General features: G+C 42.7%; 3 protein-coding genes across 3 annotated transcripts; 1 reads left to right on the forward strand and 2 right to left on the reverse strand.

The window, feature by feature from the left end:
* Window positions 1-2,474: 2,474 nt before the first annotated feature.
* aqp8b (aquaporin 8b) lies at window positions 2,475-4,666 on the forward strand. Its single transcript, XM_061090433.1, has 5 exons — window positions 2,475-2,734; window positions 3,243-3,369; window positions 3,458-3,672; window positions 4,368-4,502; window positions 4,599-4,666. Exons 1-5 carry the CDS (start codon window positions 2,475-2,477, stop codon window positions 4,639-4,641), a joined length of 780 nt encoding a protein of 259 aa, XP_060946416.1. The 3' UTR covers window positions 4,642-4,666.
* Window positions 4,667-7,758: 3,092 nt separating this feature from the next.
* On the reverse strand, window positions 7,759-12,451 carry LOC133023789 (meteorin-like protein). Its single transcript, XM_061090860.1, has 4 exons — window positions 12,366-12,451; window positions 11,440-11,843; window positions 9,769-9,828; window positions 7,759-8,093 (listed from the first exon to the last, which is right to left on the reverse strand). The coding sequence occupies exons 1-4, from the start codon at window positions 12,449-12,451 to the stop codon at window positions 7,759-7,761; spliced, it is 885 nt and encodes a 294-aa protein (XP_060946843.1).
* A 2,330-nt stretch (window positions 12,452-14,781) lies between these two features.
* Window positions 14,782-18,076, reverse strand: cbx8a (chromobox homolog 8a (Pc class homolog, Drosophila)). The gene is made up of 5 exons (XM_061089402.1): window positions 17,815-18,076; window positions 17,647-17,690; window positions 17,176-17,241; window positions 16,657-16,723; window positions 14,782-16,245 (listed from the first exon to the last, which is right to left on the reverse strand). The coding sequence occupies exons 1-5, from the start codon at window positions 17,881-17,883 to the stop codon at window positions 15,466-15,468; spliced, it is 1,026 nt and encodes a 341-aa protein (XP_060945385.1). The 5' UTR covers window positions 17,884-18,076; the 3' UTR covers window positions 14,782-15,465.

Raw genomic sequence — 18,076 nt, forward strand, 5'->3', positions numbered from 1 at the left:
ATCTATCTATCTATCTATCTATCTATCTATCTATCTATCTATCTATCTATCTATCTATCTATCTATCTATCTATCTATCTATCTATCTATCTATCTATCTATCTATCTATCTATCTATCTATCTATCTATCTATCTATCTATCTATCTATCTATCTATATATATATATATATATCTACCATCTACCTATCTATCTACCTATCTATCTATCTATCTATCTATCTATCTATCTATCTATCTATCTATCTATCTATCTATCTATCTATCTATCTATCTATCTATCTATCTATCTATCTATCTATCTATCTATCTATCTATCTATCTATCTATCTATCTATCTATCTATCTATCTATCTATCTATCTATCTATCTATCTATCTATCTCTCTCTCTCTCTCTCTCTCTCTCTCTCTCTCTCTCTCTCTCTCTCTCTCTCTATCTATCTATCTATCTATCTATCTATCTATCTATCTATCTATCTATCTATCTATCTATCTATCAGAATACACTACAATAGATTAAAATTACCATCTCTTAGATTCCTGTCACCAAAGTAGAAGTAAATTATTTTTTTTTTGTATTTTTCCCTTGTGCCTGGTTAACAGTTTTTCTTCAGTGGACTTTGTCGTAGTGTTTATGATTCAAGCTCATAATGTCTACAGATATTCCACCAAGCGTCTCAGACAAAGGTCGCTCTCCAGCCCTATGAAGTATCTCAATATTACATCATATATACATTTCAATGGTATTTCTGACTGAGTAGCTTTTTATGTGTTTGGACCTGTGAGCCCTGTTTGTCATGAGACTGGTGGTGACTGTGATCTCCAAAGATGGAGCGTTGTGTATGTGTGTGCGCGCGTGTGTGTGTGTGTATGTATGCGCACGTGTGTGTGTGTGTTTGTGTGTGTTTGTGTTCATTCCAGCGTGCACAGAGCAGGGGAACTTTTGAACCTTCCCTTGAGATACTTTAACTATGGTTGGATGATGTTAAAGAACAACCAGTGGCACGGTTTCACATCTGTGATTTGCAAGCAGCTGTGCAGTCAAGTGGAAACACACGACCTGGCCTAGATTTCACTAATGCCTCAGTATGCATTTGTGTAGAAACACTCAGCAACTCCAATGGGTAGGTGAAGAATGGAAATTAAGCCACATTTTGCAGCCTTGTCGAAGAAGTAATCAAAAGCTCTGATAGTTTGAAACATGCAATGTTGCTTTTCTTTATTGGGTGTGTCACTTTTGGAGATTGTGTTGTTGTTTGAGACCCACAAAGCCATAAAAGAACTCCCTGAGCAGTCCTCAGTGATATCTATACCACGCAGCATTATTCTATTATTGTGTTTTTCCATGGGTGGTGAATTATAACAACCTCCCCTGTTTTGCAGAAATTGCTATTACTCAACATTATTTGCATGTGCACAACACTACAGGGTATCACAATTTGAATTAATGGAAAGGGTCGGTATCAAGATGATTTGATTGAAATTATAGTTTCTGCTTTTGTTTTTGCCTCCAAATTTCAATATCACCCTCAACCTCTCTGTATTTTTCAGGTTATACTGCAAAATTTGCAATCAATTTTCCTTTTTTGCCCCACAAGGCAAATTAAACAATCCAATGAAAATCAAAAGACTGAAGATTGGTTTTGTGTAGTAAAGATCTAAATATTACATATATTACATCACATAAAAACACATGATAAATAACATTTATCAGCTCAGGGTGACGATGTGTGCTGGATTAGCAGAAACCTGGTTTAAGAGCAAACTCTGGTTCATCTCCTTCTCGGCGTGTTTTCGTTGTATAATCTATAATCACCTTGTAGGCGATCATTCATTAGTAAGTTAAATCTGCCGGATCATGAAAGTAATCAATTCAACTCAAGTTATCTTTCCCCTCAATTAGAAACCAGGTCCAGACTTTGCTCTTGGGTAAACATTCAGCGTTTCTGACTCGCATCCTTATCCAGAGCCAGGCTAATATTTTCTTAACAACTAAAACACCATAAGCTTTTATTATCTGAGGATTATCAGCCTGCCCAAGATATATGACTTTCATTCCCGACTTCTGCATCCAGCCATCGACAATCATTGCCCTACTTTATCTTCCTTTGACCCTTCCATTGAAAACTATGATAATTTTCCGATTAACGCAAGTGTGATTCATTGGGTTTCAAAAACTCATTTACTAGCTTGGCAGCAAATGCATGAAGTGTTTACCTGAGCCAGTGCAGTGTTGAGCCATGATGAAAAAAAAAGAGAGAGAGAGAGAGAGAGAAGAGAGAGAGAGAGAGAGAGAGAGAGAGAGAGAGAGAGAGAGAGAGAGAGAGAGAGAGAGAGAGAGAGAGAGAGAGAGAGGGAGAGAGAAAGCGTGTCTGTGAGGTCAAAGGAGGAACAGACTCAGACTGTCACAGGTGAGGTCAGCCGAGTCGGTTTTACACCTTCAGCTCTCAGCACCACAACCTCCCTGAAGACTCATGGCCGAGGAGAAGGTGGAGATGGCTGAAGTTGAGACGTCTCTCATAACTTCAGAGTCCAAACCGGCTCCGGTCAGAATGCCCAACAGATTTGAGAGGTTATTGCAGCCCTGCGTGGGCGAGCTGGTGGGGACTATGTTCTTCGTGTTCATCGGCTGTGTGTCTGTCATTGAGAATGAGGAGACCACAGGGAGGCTGCAGCCGGCTCTGGTCCACGGTTTGGCTGTGGCCGTCCTGGTGACTTGCTTTGTGGAAATCAGGTAAGGATTGTCAATATACTTTCAAAAACAGATATTTATAATTATTGTGCATTTGATTGCAACAAGAACAATTACCTTGTCTTAGTTATCATTGGACTCTAGGTGGTTAATAATCAATTACTTATATTTTCATATATAAATACCTGCAGGGACAGATAACACAAAAACATGTTAGAATTCAGCAAAACGACTAAACAGACACAGACACTTTTGGGAATAAAAATTGTTCCTACTGTTGAGGCTTTGATTGACATATTTGTATCTCATAAGTTACAAGCTTAAAATATTTTAAAAGATAAGTAGTCTAGATATTGGATGGATGGATTATTTAATATTTTGAAAAAGCACGCCTGAATAAATCAGTCCTTACAACCCACGTCCTTATTGATCCAATCTCTGTTGAACTATTTCATCCCATATGAATAATCTACCTCAAAACCATTGATTTGGCATCACTTTACAAGTTCATAGTCTGAAGGCGATGTTTTCTCTGAATCTGCTTCACCAGTGGTTCCCATTTCAACCCTACATTCACCCTGGCCATCTACCTGTGTGGAGGCATGGAGATGAACATGGTGGCCCCATACGTTGCATCTCAGCTGGTTGGAGGTGCGCTTGGAGCTGCTATGGCAAAGGTAAGGCTTTGTTTCCTTATAGACTCTCTTATATGTTCATGAAGTGAAATCTCTTCTCATCTGATTCCCGGCTGATTGACTCTAACAGGGAATGACCAACAAAGAGAAGTACAACAAGGCCCACGGGGCTGCATTCGATCTGCTGCAGTCAGACTGTCAGATAGGAAGAGCTGTGTTTGCAGAGGTCACCATGACCTGCCTGATCACCGTGGTGCTGCTGCTGGGGGCCGTGAACTCCAAGACCAGAAGCCCCATGGTGCCCTTCTTGGTCGGCTGCACTGTCATCTTCAACATCTTGGCTGGGTGAGGACATTTCTCATAATATTTGAAGTTTCATAACTTTTATATATCGTGTTTTTGTTGCAGCAGTGATATATAAATAGACACAAACTGAAGTAGCATGACACTCAGCACATCACATACCTCCAACAAGGCCCAACAGTCCCCTTTAAGGTTCAGTGTGTGGAATTTAGTTATGTCTAGTGGTGAAGTTGTGTATTGCATCTTAATACACCTTGCCTCACCCTCCCCCTAAAAACTCTAAAGGTGTTTAGTTTGTCTTCATGGGTAGAGAAAACATAAACTTGTACAAATTAGATGAACCAACTAGTGAAAATATCATTTTATCATTTTATATTCAATTTCCGCCCAAAGTTCCCTTTTACCTAAATATTACACACTGAACCTTTAAATTGAATCAAGCTGCACCAAATTTCTCACATATGATTCAAAAATCAGGCCCTTGGTTCAAATAATTCTTGGATCCTCCCCCTGACCAGGATCCACACCAACATTTAATGGGTTCTTTCTTGACCTTTACCACATCCCTTCATCAAGTTGTGTGGAAATCTTTTTGTTTGTTTTTTTGTAATTTTGCTTTCAAACAAAGAGGTAAATATACAATGAGGGATCATAATTCAAAATTCACATGAATACTACAGGTTCCAGACTCATACTGAGAAAACCTGAATATCTCATGTATTTATCTGTGTTATCAGTGGAGATATTTCTGGGACGTGTATGAACCCGGCCAGAGCCTTTGGTCCAGCCTTAGTGAACAACTACTGGACCTTTCACTGGGTCTACTGGGTGGGACCCATCGGAGGAGGTCTAATAGGAGCTGTTCTGGTCCGGTAGGTGTGACATACGTACATTACATAACTTGATAATTATAGCAAATTAAAATAAAACAAAAAAAACTATCTGGCTGTTGTCCTGTTTTTTTGCAGCCTCCTTCTTGGAGACCGGAACATCCGACTCTTTTTGAAATGAGATTGTGTGAACATCTACTTCAGTTACATCACGAGGTGCTCGACAGATACACCATAACTTCTTTTATATGTTCTTATACAATTGTTGTTACACAATAAACCTTTTATACCGTTGTGAAAATTGTGTTTTCTGACAACTTCACTGTGATGAGTATAAAACAAAGCGCGTGTGCTTGTGCAGAATCTAATAAAATACTGAGTTCAGAGGTTCATTTAATATGAAACTGGTTCAGCCGCACTATAGGTAAACTTAAACAGAGCTGTTGATGATTAGTAAGATGAGTAAACTTGTCTCTCCCTCAAAATGTGCAAGGAACAGAAAAAAGCCGAAGGCTGAGTTTGCACATGTCGTTGTAAATAAAGTCATGATTTCTTTTCAAGTTTCAACGTCCTAAATCCTGTTTGTATCATTGTCATGTCAGACTCACGAGAACATGAGAAGAATCCATCTTTGAACCAGGTGCACGATTATATGTGGAGACGGAAATTCTCTATTTAATTTCCTTTTGAATTTAGAAGAATATCTTGAGCCAAAATTCAATTACTTCCCATTTTCAGCCACAAATGCAGCTCACTGTTAAAAGGAGACCAAATGGCTTTTCAAAGCCAAGCGACATCTCTGCTCCAGCTTTGTGTTCCTGGTCCCCTGTCCCTCGCTCTCTAAAGCCGCAGCAGTGAATGCTCGTTCGGCACATGAGGGTATCATGCTGTTTCCATATTGTACCCCTCTGCCTCCCCGCAGCAGTGGCCCACATGGGAAAGCAGGCCAGGCGGTGGGATAAACCAATTACCCCCCAGTCTGGGTGGACTCCTGCCGATGCACCATGCAGCAGCTTCACTCTGCGCCCTCCTGGGCTCGTTCCCCATGAGAGCCTGCTGGAATTCCCAGAGATGATGATTGTGCGTTCTGAAAAGCCTGCAGAGAGGCTATATTTTGCTTAGAAATTTGACATGGTGGCCCCCATGGAACAATACTGAGGGAGGAGACTTCAAACTGAGCTTCTGAACGATGAAAAAAGTTTGTGGAAGATTTTGATTTGGGGCAACATTAACATTTTGCAGCATTTGATTATAAGTGAATACCCAGAAAATGGTTTTATATTAGAATTGATCTTCACCACTGAGGGCAACAAGTATAATGTTACTAAACTTGTTTCGGACAAAGGCATTCATTCCTCCAAACCACCATGCAGCTTATCAAGCTGTAGCTGAGAGCAACACAGGCGATATGCAAACAAAGAGATGAGCTGCTGAGAAATAAATTAATATTTAGCAGAAATAAACAAGAAGAGATAACAAGGGTTGAGTGAGAGCTCTCTCTCCTCTGGCTCCTCGGACTCATGAACCCTGATGGTTTCTAGATGACAGCAGCCGTGACAATGGTCATTATGTCTGCCGGAGGCCTTGCCACTGCAGGGCCATTGTGTGGGTCCCATTCACCACACCGCCATTTACACTTTCATTGGCAGCTATTTAGTCCTCATAAAAAGTTCAACACACCAATTTGTGAGCCTTGCTCAGCCAAGGAGAAGTGTGGAATAGGCTCGGAAAGGCCTTGCTTTAAAAGTCAATTAATTGTTCCCTGCTTGTGGGAGGGGCAGAGGGGGAGGATCCCCAGGCTTTGGGGCCTCACATCTGTCCATTCACCTTCTTGGGCCGTCTTGATGCAGGGGCCACACAGCTCAAAAGAAAAGTCTGATTCAGTCTGCTCACAGCTTTGGCCACTGAGGAGATTTTGTGTTTCTTTATATGGTAGGGCTATCCTATTATCATACGAATCTGATTACAGGGGAGAGGATGTGATGGAAAAGGGAAAAAAATATGTTTGTCGGACTCTTCCGCTCTAAATCCCATTCTCTGTAAAAGACCAGAGATTATGCATTTGATGGGAAACAGGGGCCGGAGTTCATCCAAGCCTTTACCAGGCCACCTATCTGAAAGAGCACCGAGTCTTAATGGGGCCTGTGTGCAAGAGTCAGAGGATCTCATGAAATTTAGATTTTTATGCTCGGCTCACTTCTTAACGCTCCACTGATTAAATGAACTGAGCAGACTCTGTTAAGATCAAAAATGCTGATGAATATGGTTGAAATTTAAACTTTGAAACTGTTTGTGCAACTATTACTAAATGTATTAATAGTTGAGGACAGATAATAAAATGAGACTTCTACTCATCCAAAACCGCGTGGATTTTTAAAAGTTCATCATTGTGGTGTTTGTTCAAAACAACTTCTGAGTAAAATATTTTTGATGCAATCAAGGAAGTGAACTTTCGCTGGGATCTTGAGGTAGGAAAAAACAACAAAAAGCATTTTTTAAACTTTTTAAGGAAGCTTGACAGTTTTAAAGCTTTCAAACTTGATGATAAAGGGGATTTATTGAATCCAAACAAATATAAACTTCTACCACAAGTGTCTGTGGCTCATCTCAATACCTAAACAATGTAATTTGGCCTCTGATCAAATGAAAATGTAAAAAAATGTATTGCACCATGAAATCTGAACCAATAGTCTTGAAATTAAGGAAAATACATTTTTTACAAGAATTGGACAGTATTGTAAATCATCCTTTGAATAAAAACGGCAGAGTAGAGTCATAAGATGATTTACTTTCAATGTACATCACATAAATACACAAAACACATAGGATAAAATGGCATTAAAGTATAGCTCCACAACCACACATCGTCAAGCCTTTATTCATGAAGACAACCTTGAAAAATGGCGGCCCTTCAGTCTTCCCTCCCACCACAGTTCAGAGGGCAACTCTCACACAGAGCCGGCAAAGTGAACAACAGTGAATGTGTGGAGACGCACAAAGACCGAGCAGCAACCCAGCCCCTTCCCAGTCTCCCAGGGCCGAGGACGGTGATGGGAGAGAGACAAAAGCAGGCCCTCTCTGAGCCCTGGTGCAGGAGGCCCCTGCTGTTTGCTCCTGTTCCACTCCTCCAAATGTGCGTTTCACCAGAAAATCATTCACTCTGTCTCTGCTGGTGATATTTGATGCCACCAGGATGGCACATTAAAACATCACAGGGATCCCACACTGCCAGTACAGGGGTGAAAATGCCTGTGGATTAAGACTGTCGGGCTCAGTGGTGCTACAACAACACACTTCCTCAGTCTAAAGGGAAGTCACAGGAATTCCGACGTGCCGCCCGGGCAGTCTGGTAGACGGACAGGAAGTCTTTGTATCGCGGTGCACACCCTAACCACGCTTCCCCAAAGTGTTCTGACCCTGTGAAGAGAAACTCTCCGTCCCCAGGCTTCACGTGGCACTGCAGGAGAGCGTGGATGTGTCCGTGCCACGTTGAGGCGGACCGAGGTGACCCCGGATCCACACGACGCTCAAACACACCACTCCGCTGCCAGTACACCCTCACCGCTGACACCTCCACCGACGATGTCTGACTTGCAGAGCTGTGGGAGATGCTCTTGATGTGGCCTCGGAGCACTGAAAAAGAAAATATATAAATCCCTTCATCTCCACATCTACATTCTTTCCTTTCTGTCTTTTCTAAAAAAAAAAGGACATGGTGCTTCTGTGAGACGAGACCATGAAAGATAAATTCTATTGATTCCTCTCTAGCACAGGTCTCTCCCATTCTGCAGCTGCCCCCACATCTGTATCTGTTGGACCCTTTACTGACTTTCCAGAACATACACCAGGCCACGAGAACGGATTTTAACCTTAATTCGGGTATGGTTAAATAATTAGGGATCAAATATTCAGATCCATAACCTAAATATAACACTGTACAAGTACTAGTATATGTCCTAGTAGAAGTATACCTTTGCATATATTTTGCCATGTTCTGAAAGTTGAATTAAAATGCAAGTATATACATTTTCATTCTATGTATAAAATTTGCTTTTTAGCAACTGAGATTTTATGACAGTTTGGATGTAATTCTTTTCTTCTTCTGATACTCTTTTCAAAATACACGTTTAATCCACGCCCCACTCTAACACCTGGTTCAGTTCAGCCAATCAGATTGTACCGGACTGATCCCGCCTTTTCCACCTTCGAATCATAGGCTTCGAATACGGAGGAGTCGAAGTCAAGATGGCGTCTCCCAGTGGAGAGGAGTGTTCCAGCAGCAGCTCAGTCTCCAAACAAACAGCTGAGCTCAGACTCTCCTGTGAACATCAGGTGAGTCCAGCACAGTCTCACTTTACCTTTTCTATGCATTTGTTTGGGACTGATGGTTCACTAGTGGAGGAAAAGCTGAACTGAACAGAAGTGAAACTTGAGCTGAGATCCTCTATTGTTTTGTATTTGACTTAGAATGATTTGTTTATTTGTTGTTTATCACTGAACGTGTTTTTTTTCTTGTTTGTTTGTTGATCTCCGGACTCGTCACTGTAGTTTTACATCATTCAGACTTTTCTCACTACATTTATATTGTAATTCCGTTTTTTTGCAGACAGGAATGTTTGTTAATTCAACATGAAAAGTTTCTTGGTGTTTGAAGTTGATTTAACATTAAATAAAAGTTTCATTTTGCTACGTGTTGAAAAAGAGCCACTGAATCACTGAGGGCTTTACATTGAATTAACATGCAATAAATATTGTCTGTGAAGGCCGACAGCCTTCTGTCACTCCTAGTGTTTTAAACTCAAAAGGGTTGAACATTGTTGGAGAAGGGGGACACGTGTATTTTACATAAAACACTCTTTCACTGTGATGCAATCGACAATAAGGATTTTTTATGAAATGAGGAAATAAATCAGGAAGTCTCTTTTGGACGGAAACTGCAAAGGCCTTACAAACTATGAAAAGATCCCATCAGCTCTCAGTAGCTTTTGGAGAAAGTAGCAAAGTTTCTATATTTTAACTGTGGAAACACAAACTGGATGACAATAATATTTAATTTCTCTCACTGACTTCATTTAGATGTCCAACTTGAAGGGGAGTTTTAAGTGCTTGTCTTTATATTTCTGTATTTTATTTTTGAATGGAATTAATTTGGGTTGTTTTGTTCACAAACACATACAACTAAGTTCAATACAACCACTGCAAGTGTATTCTATACAGGAGAGTTGTAAATTAAAGGTAACTCAATATCTAAGTAATAGTATATCCTAGAATTAGTCACATATCTCTGGTTTGTAGTACATATACCTACCAAAGTCACTGTTGCAGCTGGCCATCAGGAGTTCGGTATCATTGCAGGGTCGACAAGAAGCTGTGGACAGAAACATTTTTGCTGTAAGATGATGAAAAATTGCATCACATCGGGTTTTTTTCTTCTTTTTCTATCTCCCTCAATCATAATCAACTGCTCGCAGACCATGCGTGACCCAAAGCTCTGTACGACTGACAGTGATCGATAGATGTTGTCATTTCTCCTCCCTCCCACACAGACACATACCAGCTTCATTCTTCTGCCTCCTCGCATCACAGGGCGAAGAAACACGGGTTTGGGAGAAGGAATGCTGCTCCTGGGTTTGTGCTCTTTCAAGTGCTCTTCCCACCACGTTGCCTGCAGATCAAAACCTCCCAATAGTCTTGACCCTGTGTTTGACTCCCATTGTACCTATCTAATTGAATGACCCTGTGCCAATGCAGGCGGACGCAGGAGTCAAACACTCTGCCAGACTGGCAACACAGAGGAGATAAACCAGCAGCTGTCTGTGTAAGACGGAGCATGACATCACCACTTTGGGAGAGGCCCGCACACATGGATAAATGCTAATAAACACGCAGGCACAATGCTGAGGCATTTGTGGAATCTGCAAACTATTTGCAGTCTCAATTCAGCGCCCCAATGCCCTCCAGCCGCCCGGGGTCTGCTCCGTCCTCTCTGCTTTGTCCCTCGATGGAAACCAGACAGCCAGACAAAACACAAGACTGACCAGCAGCTGCATACTCCACATGGAAAAAACTGGGGTCTATAATTAAATAACCTCTTTTTTTTCTAAACTTATGGGGTTAGGATTGGTCAAAGTCCCTCACTCTCCACTTGTCAGCAGTTTGAACCACATTCAAGAGATCATTAGCTGATCATTTCTATCTGTATAATTCATTGGCTAATGTTGCACTATATATTTGGCTGTTTGCACTGTTATTATCATTTAGTTTACATTTGTATTAATTCGCTTGTTTTTATTGCACATTAATTACTTATTTTTTACTTTTACTGTTTATTTTTGGACTTTGATCTCTGCTGCTGCAACACAGCATATTTCCCTTGTGTGGGACTAATCAAGGATCATGTCTTGTCACATCTTAAGATTAGAACTTTTTTATTAAGGTTTTGTCAAGGTTTTTAAAAGATACTTTATCAATTTGTAACTAATGGCTCTATTAATAGTTAATTTATTCAAATCTAATGGGGTTTTTTCAGCCAATAAGAGGAAATGTGGGGTTTCTATGCTGTGGAAAAATATTTTAAGGTGATGTTTGTCCCGTATGTTTGGTTAAATTGTGGTTATACATGTTTACTGTTCTGTAATAAATGCCCAATAAGCTGTTGATAAGGAGATTTTGGTTCAGATCTGCAGCAGTGAAGAGGTTGGTGTGATCAGTAAAGCAAATGTTTTTTCCCCAACCTGGTAACCCAGATACTGGTCTGAATAATGACTTAGAACCACAGATGTAACTGAATAATTGCTTTGGCCTGAATGCAATTATTGCACCAGAGAGAAATGCTGCAGCTTGTTCTCAGTTCCTCTTCCACTAATTAATCTTCAGTAAACACTGTATTACTCAGCATTACGTCATTATCGTTACAAGAGTAAAAGTGTATAATTTATCAGTGATCTCCATCGGGTCACACTCGGGGGGGTGCACTCACCCTGGTGCCCGCTGGGACCCAGGCTGGGGGTCGCGCTCCTGTTCCCCAGCAGCTCATATCTGAAGCTCATGGTGCGTCTGCTCCAGTGTCCGTCACTCTGCGGGCTGGCCTGGAGGTACAACGCGGGCCTGCGAGGTCCCTCGGCCCGGAAACAGAAGACCTGCTGCGGCCTCTCTCCGTCCGCCACCAGCAGCTCCAGCTCTCCGGCGCGTTCCACGAACACACTGGCCCCGCGGAAGGAGGGAGACGGCTTGATGCACACGGTGGTGCGCAGGCTGGAGGACAGGTTCGGCTCCAGCACCACCCGGAGAGCCTGGCCCGGGTACAGCCACCTCACCGAGCCCTCGGTGCACCGCAGCCGCACCTGGAGCACGATCCTGGAGTCCACGCCAGCTGCAAAACCGCTGGATCAAGAGGGGGAAACATTGTGATGAAGCCAATTCCAGAAGCGTGAAAGTTAATATTTACGACTCTGTGAAATGTGGCGTGGAAGACATATAGTACCATTGAATCTATGAATCCTTAATTAATAATCTACTCATAAACATCAGTCATATTCCACTGTTAGAAAACGATTAACCAGGATGTGTAAAAATCCAAATGGATGTTTTTAATTGTTTCTATCCACAAATAATAGTTATTCTAATCCGCCATTATTTGTAAATATCCTAAAGTCATTGACGAAGGGGTTTAATCCATCAAGCCTCGTGTTAATATTGTTAATAAATGGACGTCAAATCAACCCATATTTTGCTCTTATTTATAACTTTGAACCAAACCGTAAAGTATTAACGAATGCTTTATAAAACATAAATAAAGTTATGAGTTACAACACAAAACATTTTTAAATATCACCCCGGCAAACGGCCAACGTGCCCTTGTTTCCCTCTCTCCCTCTTTTTCTTGAAATGCGTAAAGTTCCTCACCTCCCGGTCCAGTTGCACAGATCAGCTGCACAGGGTCGCAGCTGAAGAGCCAAGAAATGCACCAAAACTATCGCAAAAGAAAACATGTCACCGACGTAAAGATAAAAAACCCAAGGAGAAGGGGACGACAGAGCATGGCTGAAACAAAACGAGTCTGAGAGACACGGAGAGTAGGAGCGATCTGCTGCTGCTACTGGTGCAGCTCCACTGAAGGCTCTCTCTCCCTCTCCCTCACTCCCCCCTCTCCCCCCTCTCCCCCCTCTCTCTTTAATTAGAGTTGATCCAGTTGTTGGGGTCTGTTGGCCTTTGCAGCTCTTTGTCTTCCCTCTATAAAGACACAATAAGCTGGAAAGTCTTCAGCCATCTGTTTACATCATTTCATCCCTTGGCACAACAATTCATCCACTTTAAATGAGTCTATCTGTGGTTTATCGTTTTACTTTACAAAGTTGTTTAGTTAAGCTACTTAACCAATAATTTAATATCTCTGTAATTGTGGTTTTTACATGAAAAACCACCCAAATTAAAGCATTAAGCCCTCGTTTGACACAATCCGGCCTTTTGGCACAACAGTCCATCCACTTTAAAAAGTCTATATTTTTTATAATTTTGCTATTCTAACGTTCTTAATTAGCTACTTAACCAACAAATGTTAACCTCTTCAATTGTTTGTTTTACATGAAAAGTACAAAAATGAAATAGTTTTACATCCAGAGAGGGAAAAGTATGGACAAATTAAAAGTTGGATCTGAGTCTGATCAGAGCAACTTTTCTTATTGAGTTGATTTCAAAATCAGAATAAAGCAATATATGTATTTCTGTGCTTGGGCCTCATCTAGTGGCTGGATGGTGCATCGCCTCACATCTGGAGGGCAAAGAATAATCTCCAGCTCGAATAAACCCACAGTAGGGGGGAAGCTGTAACTCAACAGCAGCTAATAATGCGCATGAATACAAACTGGAATGCGTTGCCAGCTTTCACCACTGATTCAGCCATCGAGCATGAGTGGTTTCACTCCATTTTAACTCAGCGGGGCCGTTGTGCAGAACTGGTTTGGCTCCATCTAAAGGTGCTGGTGGTGGTTGGTGGCGACATCTTGTGGAGGTGGAACCCAGTGGGCCGTGACCGTGCGGGTTCGCTCTCTGTGGGCTGAGGGCTGCAGCTCCTCTCCGGGTGGCTGTGGAGCCTCCGTGGGCCCCGAGGCAGCATCGGATCAAAGGGTCGAGAGGCTTCTGATGGATTCGTCTTTGAGTAAATTACACTCACATGCAGGGATTCGGCCAGATGTTGCCTCCGCTGCAGGGGGAAACATTGTGCTGCTCAGCTCACTAAATGTTCAAATGTGGACAATTTGGATGTGATCAAGCACAAATTTGAAAAACTTAATTTAATAACAAACGGATGAGTGCGTGATTTAGCCTCAAAGTACATCTGGGGTCCACCTTCGTTTCCCAGTAAAACACCAAAGTTATCAGAGCATAAATACACACCTTCAAAACTGCCTCACATTTTGCCATGTGCCTCAACCGGTTGGGCGAGAGGAGAGAAACGGGGGAGAGGGGAGATATTGACGGAAAGGGGGTAGATAAGAGAGGGAGATTGGGGAGAGAGAGAGAGAGAGACCAGGAACTGTTGTGTAACCATCGTTTTTCATGATCAGTCTTGCCTGAAACAAGTTGCGTTTTTTTGGCACATTGCAGCCCGGATCCTAATATAATAAGCACATAAACTTTCATTGATAAGCAGAAAAAAAAATCTGCCTCTGACATAATTTAGAAACAATATATCTGGCCTGGCCTTTTACATGAACATTTTAATTTATACCCAATTTACTCAATGGGGTCACAGGGTGGGAGACGCTCTCTGCGTTTGGTCCATCCAGGAGCCAAATGACTCAGAGGTGTATTTGTGTAACATCATTACAACCATTCACAGTGTGTCGTTGAATATATTAAAATTGTGATATATATAAAAATAAAGTCGCCTTTACTCTGCGTCTGCTTTAAGGCCCGCTCCTGTCTTTCATGCATAATGTGAGCCCGCCCTGGAAACATGTTAATGACGATGATGATGGTGATAGAGGAAGAAGAAGAAGAAGAGCAATCTTTGTAGGCTTATTAGAACCACAACTGTATATTAAGATCAAAATGCCGATGGGATATGGTTCCGGGGTTTAAATGATTGCTTCTTATGAAAAAAGAACTTGACATCAGGCCTTCGTTGTCTGAACTGAACCGAAGAGGTCACAGAATGTCGTAATGTGTGGTTCATTATTTTCTCCTAAAACTTCAACAGGAAAACATATATATTATTTAATCAGTCCACAGGAGCACATTTAATAGTGTCTCCCTCTCACATCCAAAGTATTCTCCGTTGTTTGAATAATTTCGGAAATAATTCATACAAACCCCAAACTTGTTGAGCAGGAATTATCGGACAGGTTTTATTTGAGCGTGGCACCAACCCAGCACAACAGCAAAGCCTTTACAAAAATATATATCCCGCAGCCTTAATGAGGATTTTTAAATTAGAGATAATACTTTCTGAAACGCTTAGAAAAACGATGTAGATATTCTCCAGATGAATTTTCATTTTGCCTTTGATTAAACATCACTAACTCTATACGTGCCTTTGAGAATTTCGATTATTATTTTATACGAGTCTCATGCCTACAAACATTTATAATACTTTTGACAAGATGAATGAACAACATCTTATTCTGAAACTGAACTGAGACGCTACATGGCTTCTGACTTTACTTGGAAAAAAACCGTATAAATGCCAGTCACCGTATAACCTTTCATATTTGGAGAACACTGTTATAAACTATAGCTAAACAAGATTATTATGGTTGTACAGTAAAAAAGTGTGTTTATAGAACAATCTGAACAAGATGACATCATTGATATTTAACACCTTCAAATACATCTTAACGTTGAAACGTCACTTTCTCTATTTAACACATTTTCAGGCAGAGTTTTAAACATCTCTATTCACACTTTACGAAGTTACATAGAAAAATATGGTGATACAGGATAGGCTTGTTAGTGAGTTAGCATGTTAAACAATTATTTAGACATTTAATATTCCTGCACACACTCATCTTTTCTCTCTGAAGAAACCCTTGTCCGTGCTGCTCTCTCTGACGGTGACCGTCATCAGGTTCAGTGTGACGTCCGTCACGGTCACAGTGTCCAGGCTGGTGTATCTGGGGGTCCACATGGAGGCGGGGTCACGGGTGGACTCGGGCTGGGTGGGCATGTACTCCTTCCCCTGGTGCCTCAGCTTCAGAGGGACAGACATGCTGCTCAGGCAGTGAGTCCTGTGTCCCCTCTCGCTTGGATTGAACGCGCAGGTGTAGGACAGGCCTGCGTCTCTCTGCGCGCCGCTGGGTTTGGGCGTGATGGTGGTCTTCTCCTGGAACCTCTTGGTCAGCTGGAGGAGGCTGTGCTCCGACGTCTCTCCGTGGTGGTGGTGGTGGTGTTGCAGCCGTCTGGCCACTTTGGACACGCCGTGAGACACCGGCTCCTCCACAACCCTGCTCCGTTTGCTGTCCGGCTCTGCAGAGCTGCTTCCATCTTCTTTATCATAATGTAAATGTAGCTTCGGTTTGCGCCCTCTCTTTTTGGGGGGTCGGTCCGGCTCCTGGAGGGTCGAGGCAGCAGGTGGGCTCGGCCTGGGCCTCCTCTCGGGCTCTGGGGCTCGGACGTGGACACTCTCTCCTCTGTTGACCGCGCTCGGTGGGAAGATGGTGGGAACCACGGCGCGTAAACCCTCCCGGGCCCTCGGTGTTATGACAGGCTCCGGGGTGGGATAGGAAACCTGGATCCCTCTGGGAGCCTCTCTTCTAAACTCATACGTCTTTTCTTTGGCTCTGGCCTGTAGACAGAGTAAATAAGCTTTATTAAAAGGAGGTTTCCCAGAGATGAAAATCTGAAGTCTCCTGAGGAAATTTGAAGATTTAAGAGAAGCGGCTGTTTGGTCAAGGCCTCATCTTAAAGTTGATCTCTTATTTAAAGAACGCAAAGTCGTGACCATGTACAGATCCACAGCAGGTTATAGGAAGTTTGACAGTTTCTTATAAATGTTTAAACCTTGTTAAAAAAAAAACTGGGTAAATCAATGATTTTCTTTTGGCTCACACTTCTCATCCCACTTTACTTTCAGGTCTGAATCCAATACTCTCGAAATGAATAAGACAAGCGGCTGTCATGGAAATGACTCATGATCTGTTTAATTTGTGTCCCGCTTATAAGAGAGATATGAAGATGAAATGAGAGATTCACTCACCTTCAGGAGGAACGTCTCGGGTTTGGGTCCTCGCTTCTTCGGGCCGAACAGCTCCCGTTCGCGCTCTCTGCGTTAGGGAAAAAGCGTTTGACGAATCATCATCATCAAATTGCATTATCTGATTATTGGGGTTATAATTAAATCGAATGATCAAATTTAGCGTATAAAGGGCAAAACTCATGTCATTGGGACGAGGTCGACCCAGTTTTCAGGAGAATTTTATTTATATTCGCTTTGAAACTTTTGGAACAAATTAAAATGGGAAACAAATTAAAGCATGACATCCTGCTTTGTGACTCCAAAACGGCATCTCGTCTGGCACCTGTTTGAGCTCCAAGTGAATAATCTCACTCCACAAACACACGTCAGCGCTTCCTCTTGTGAAGAGAAAGTTTTTTTGAAGATTAAAATCCGGAGTCGGTCTTTGTTTGAACAGACTTTTTGTTGTTTAGCGCAGAGAGCACGGTGCCATTCGGTTCCTGGGGAGAGAGGCCTACCGCTGCGCTGTCAAACCCTCACCTCTCCTCGAAGGCAGCGAAGAGTCGTTCATCCAGGATGTTGTCCTCCGGCTCCCATGTGCTGTGCCTGTGTCACAACAGCAAACAGGAGAAGGGTTTGGCACCAGGCACTGAGAGGAACACATGTCATTGCGCGCACACGCCGTGTATTACTTTTATCAAATCGGTTTCCGCTGCGTACGCTGCAATTGCAGGCAGGCTACGTAGCGGACAGTGACGCATGGTGAACCCAGCCATTGCTAAAGCTAGTGCGGACCTTATCGCACCCCAAGGGGCTGAAACCTGGGCATGTTCCACCTCTGACCGGGGCACACAAGCCTCCAGAGCCACATCAGACCGGACTACGGTCCTCAGATCGGAGGAAACGAATGGAAAAACACCCAGAAGCGGAGGAACGACAGAGTCTGAGGTGCAGTTGTGCGAGCGGCCAGGATGGAGCGCTGTCCTTCCCAGCCTCGGCTATTATACTCACTTCTGAGACCAGCCCTTCCATTTCACCAGATATTCCCAACGACCCTGCAAAACAGATCCATAAGACAGTCAGGTTAGCAGCGTGGTGGCCTGTGGGCGCTGCACAAACACACGGTTGCATAATAGGTGTCGAGGCTCAGCCCGAGAGAGGAAGGAAAGCAGCGAGTACCCGTCGGATTCTCCGTTTAATGATGGACTCGGCTGCGAAGACGCTCTCACCCACAGCTGAGAGCTCCATGATTCACCATGCGCCTCGGTTATTTCGGTCTCTTTTATTATTGGTTTCGCTTCCCTCGTGTCCTCCTCTGGGTTGTTTAATTTCGCACATCCCATAATACGCGATGTGGAGGGGACGTCATCACGTCTTTTTCTGTTGCCAGGCACCGCGGTCGGTAGGACGGATCGTGCTGGAGCACATTGGCTCGGTTGTT

The sequence above is a fragment of the Limanda limanda genome, chromosome 17 (genome assembly GCF_963576545.1).
Source record: "Limanda limanda chromosome 17, fLimLim1.1, whole genome shotgun sequence".
In the NCBI taxonomy this organism is placed as follows: Eukaryota; Metazoa; Chordata; class Actinopteri; order Pleuronectiformes; family Pleuronectidae; genus Limanda; species Limanda limanda.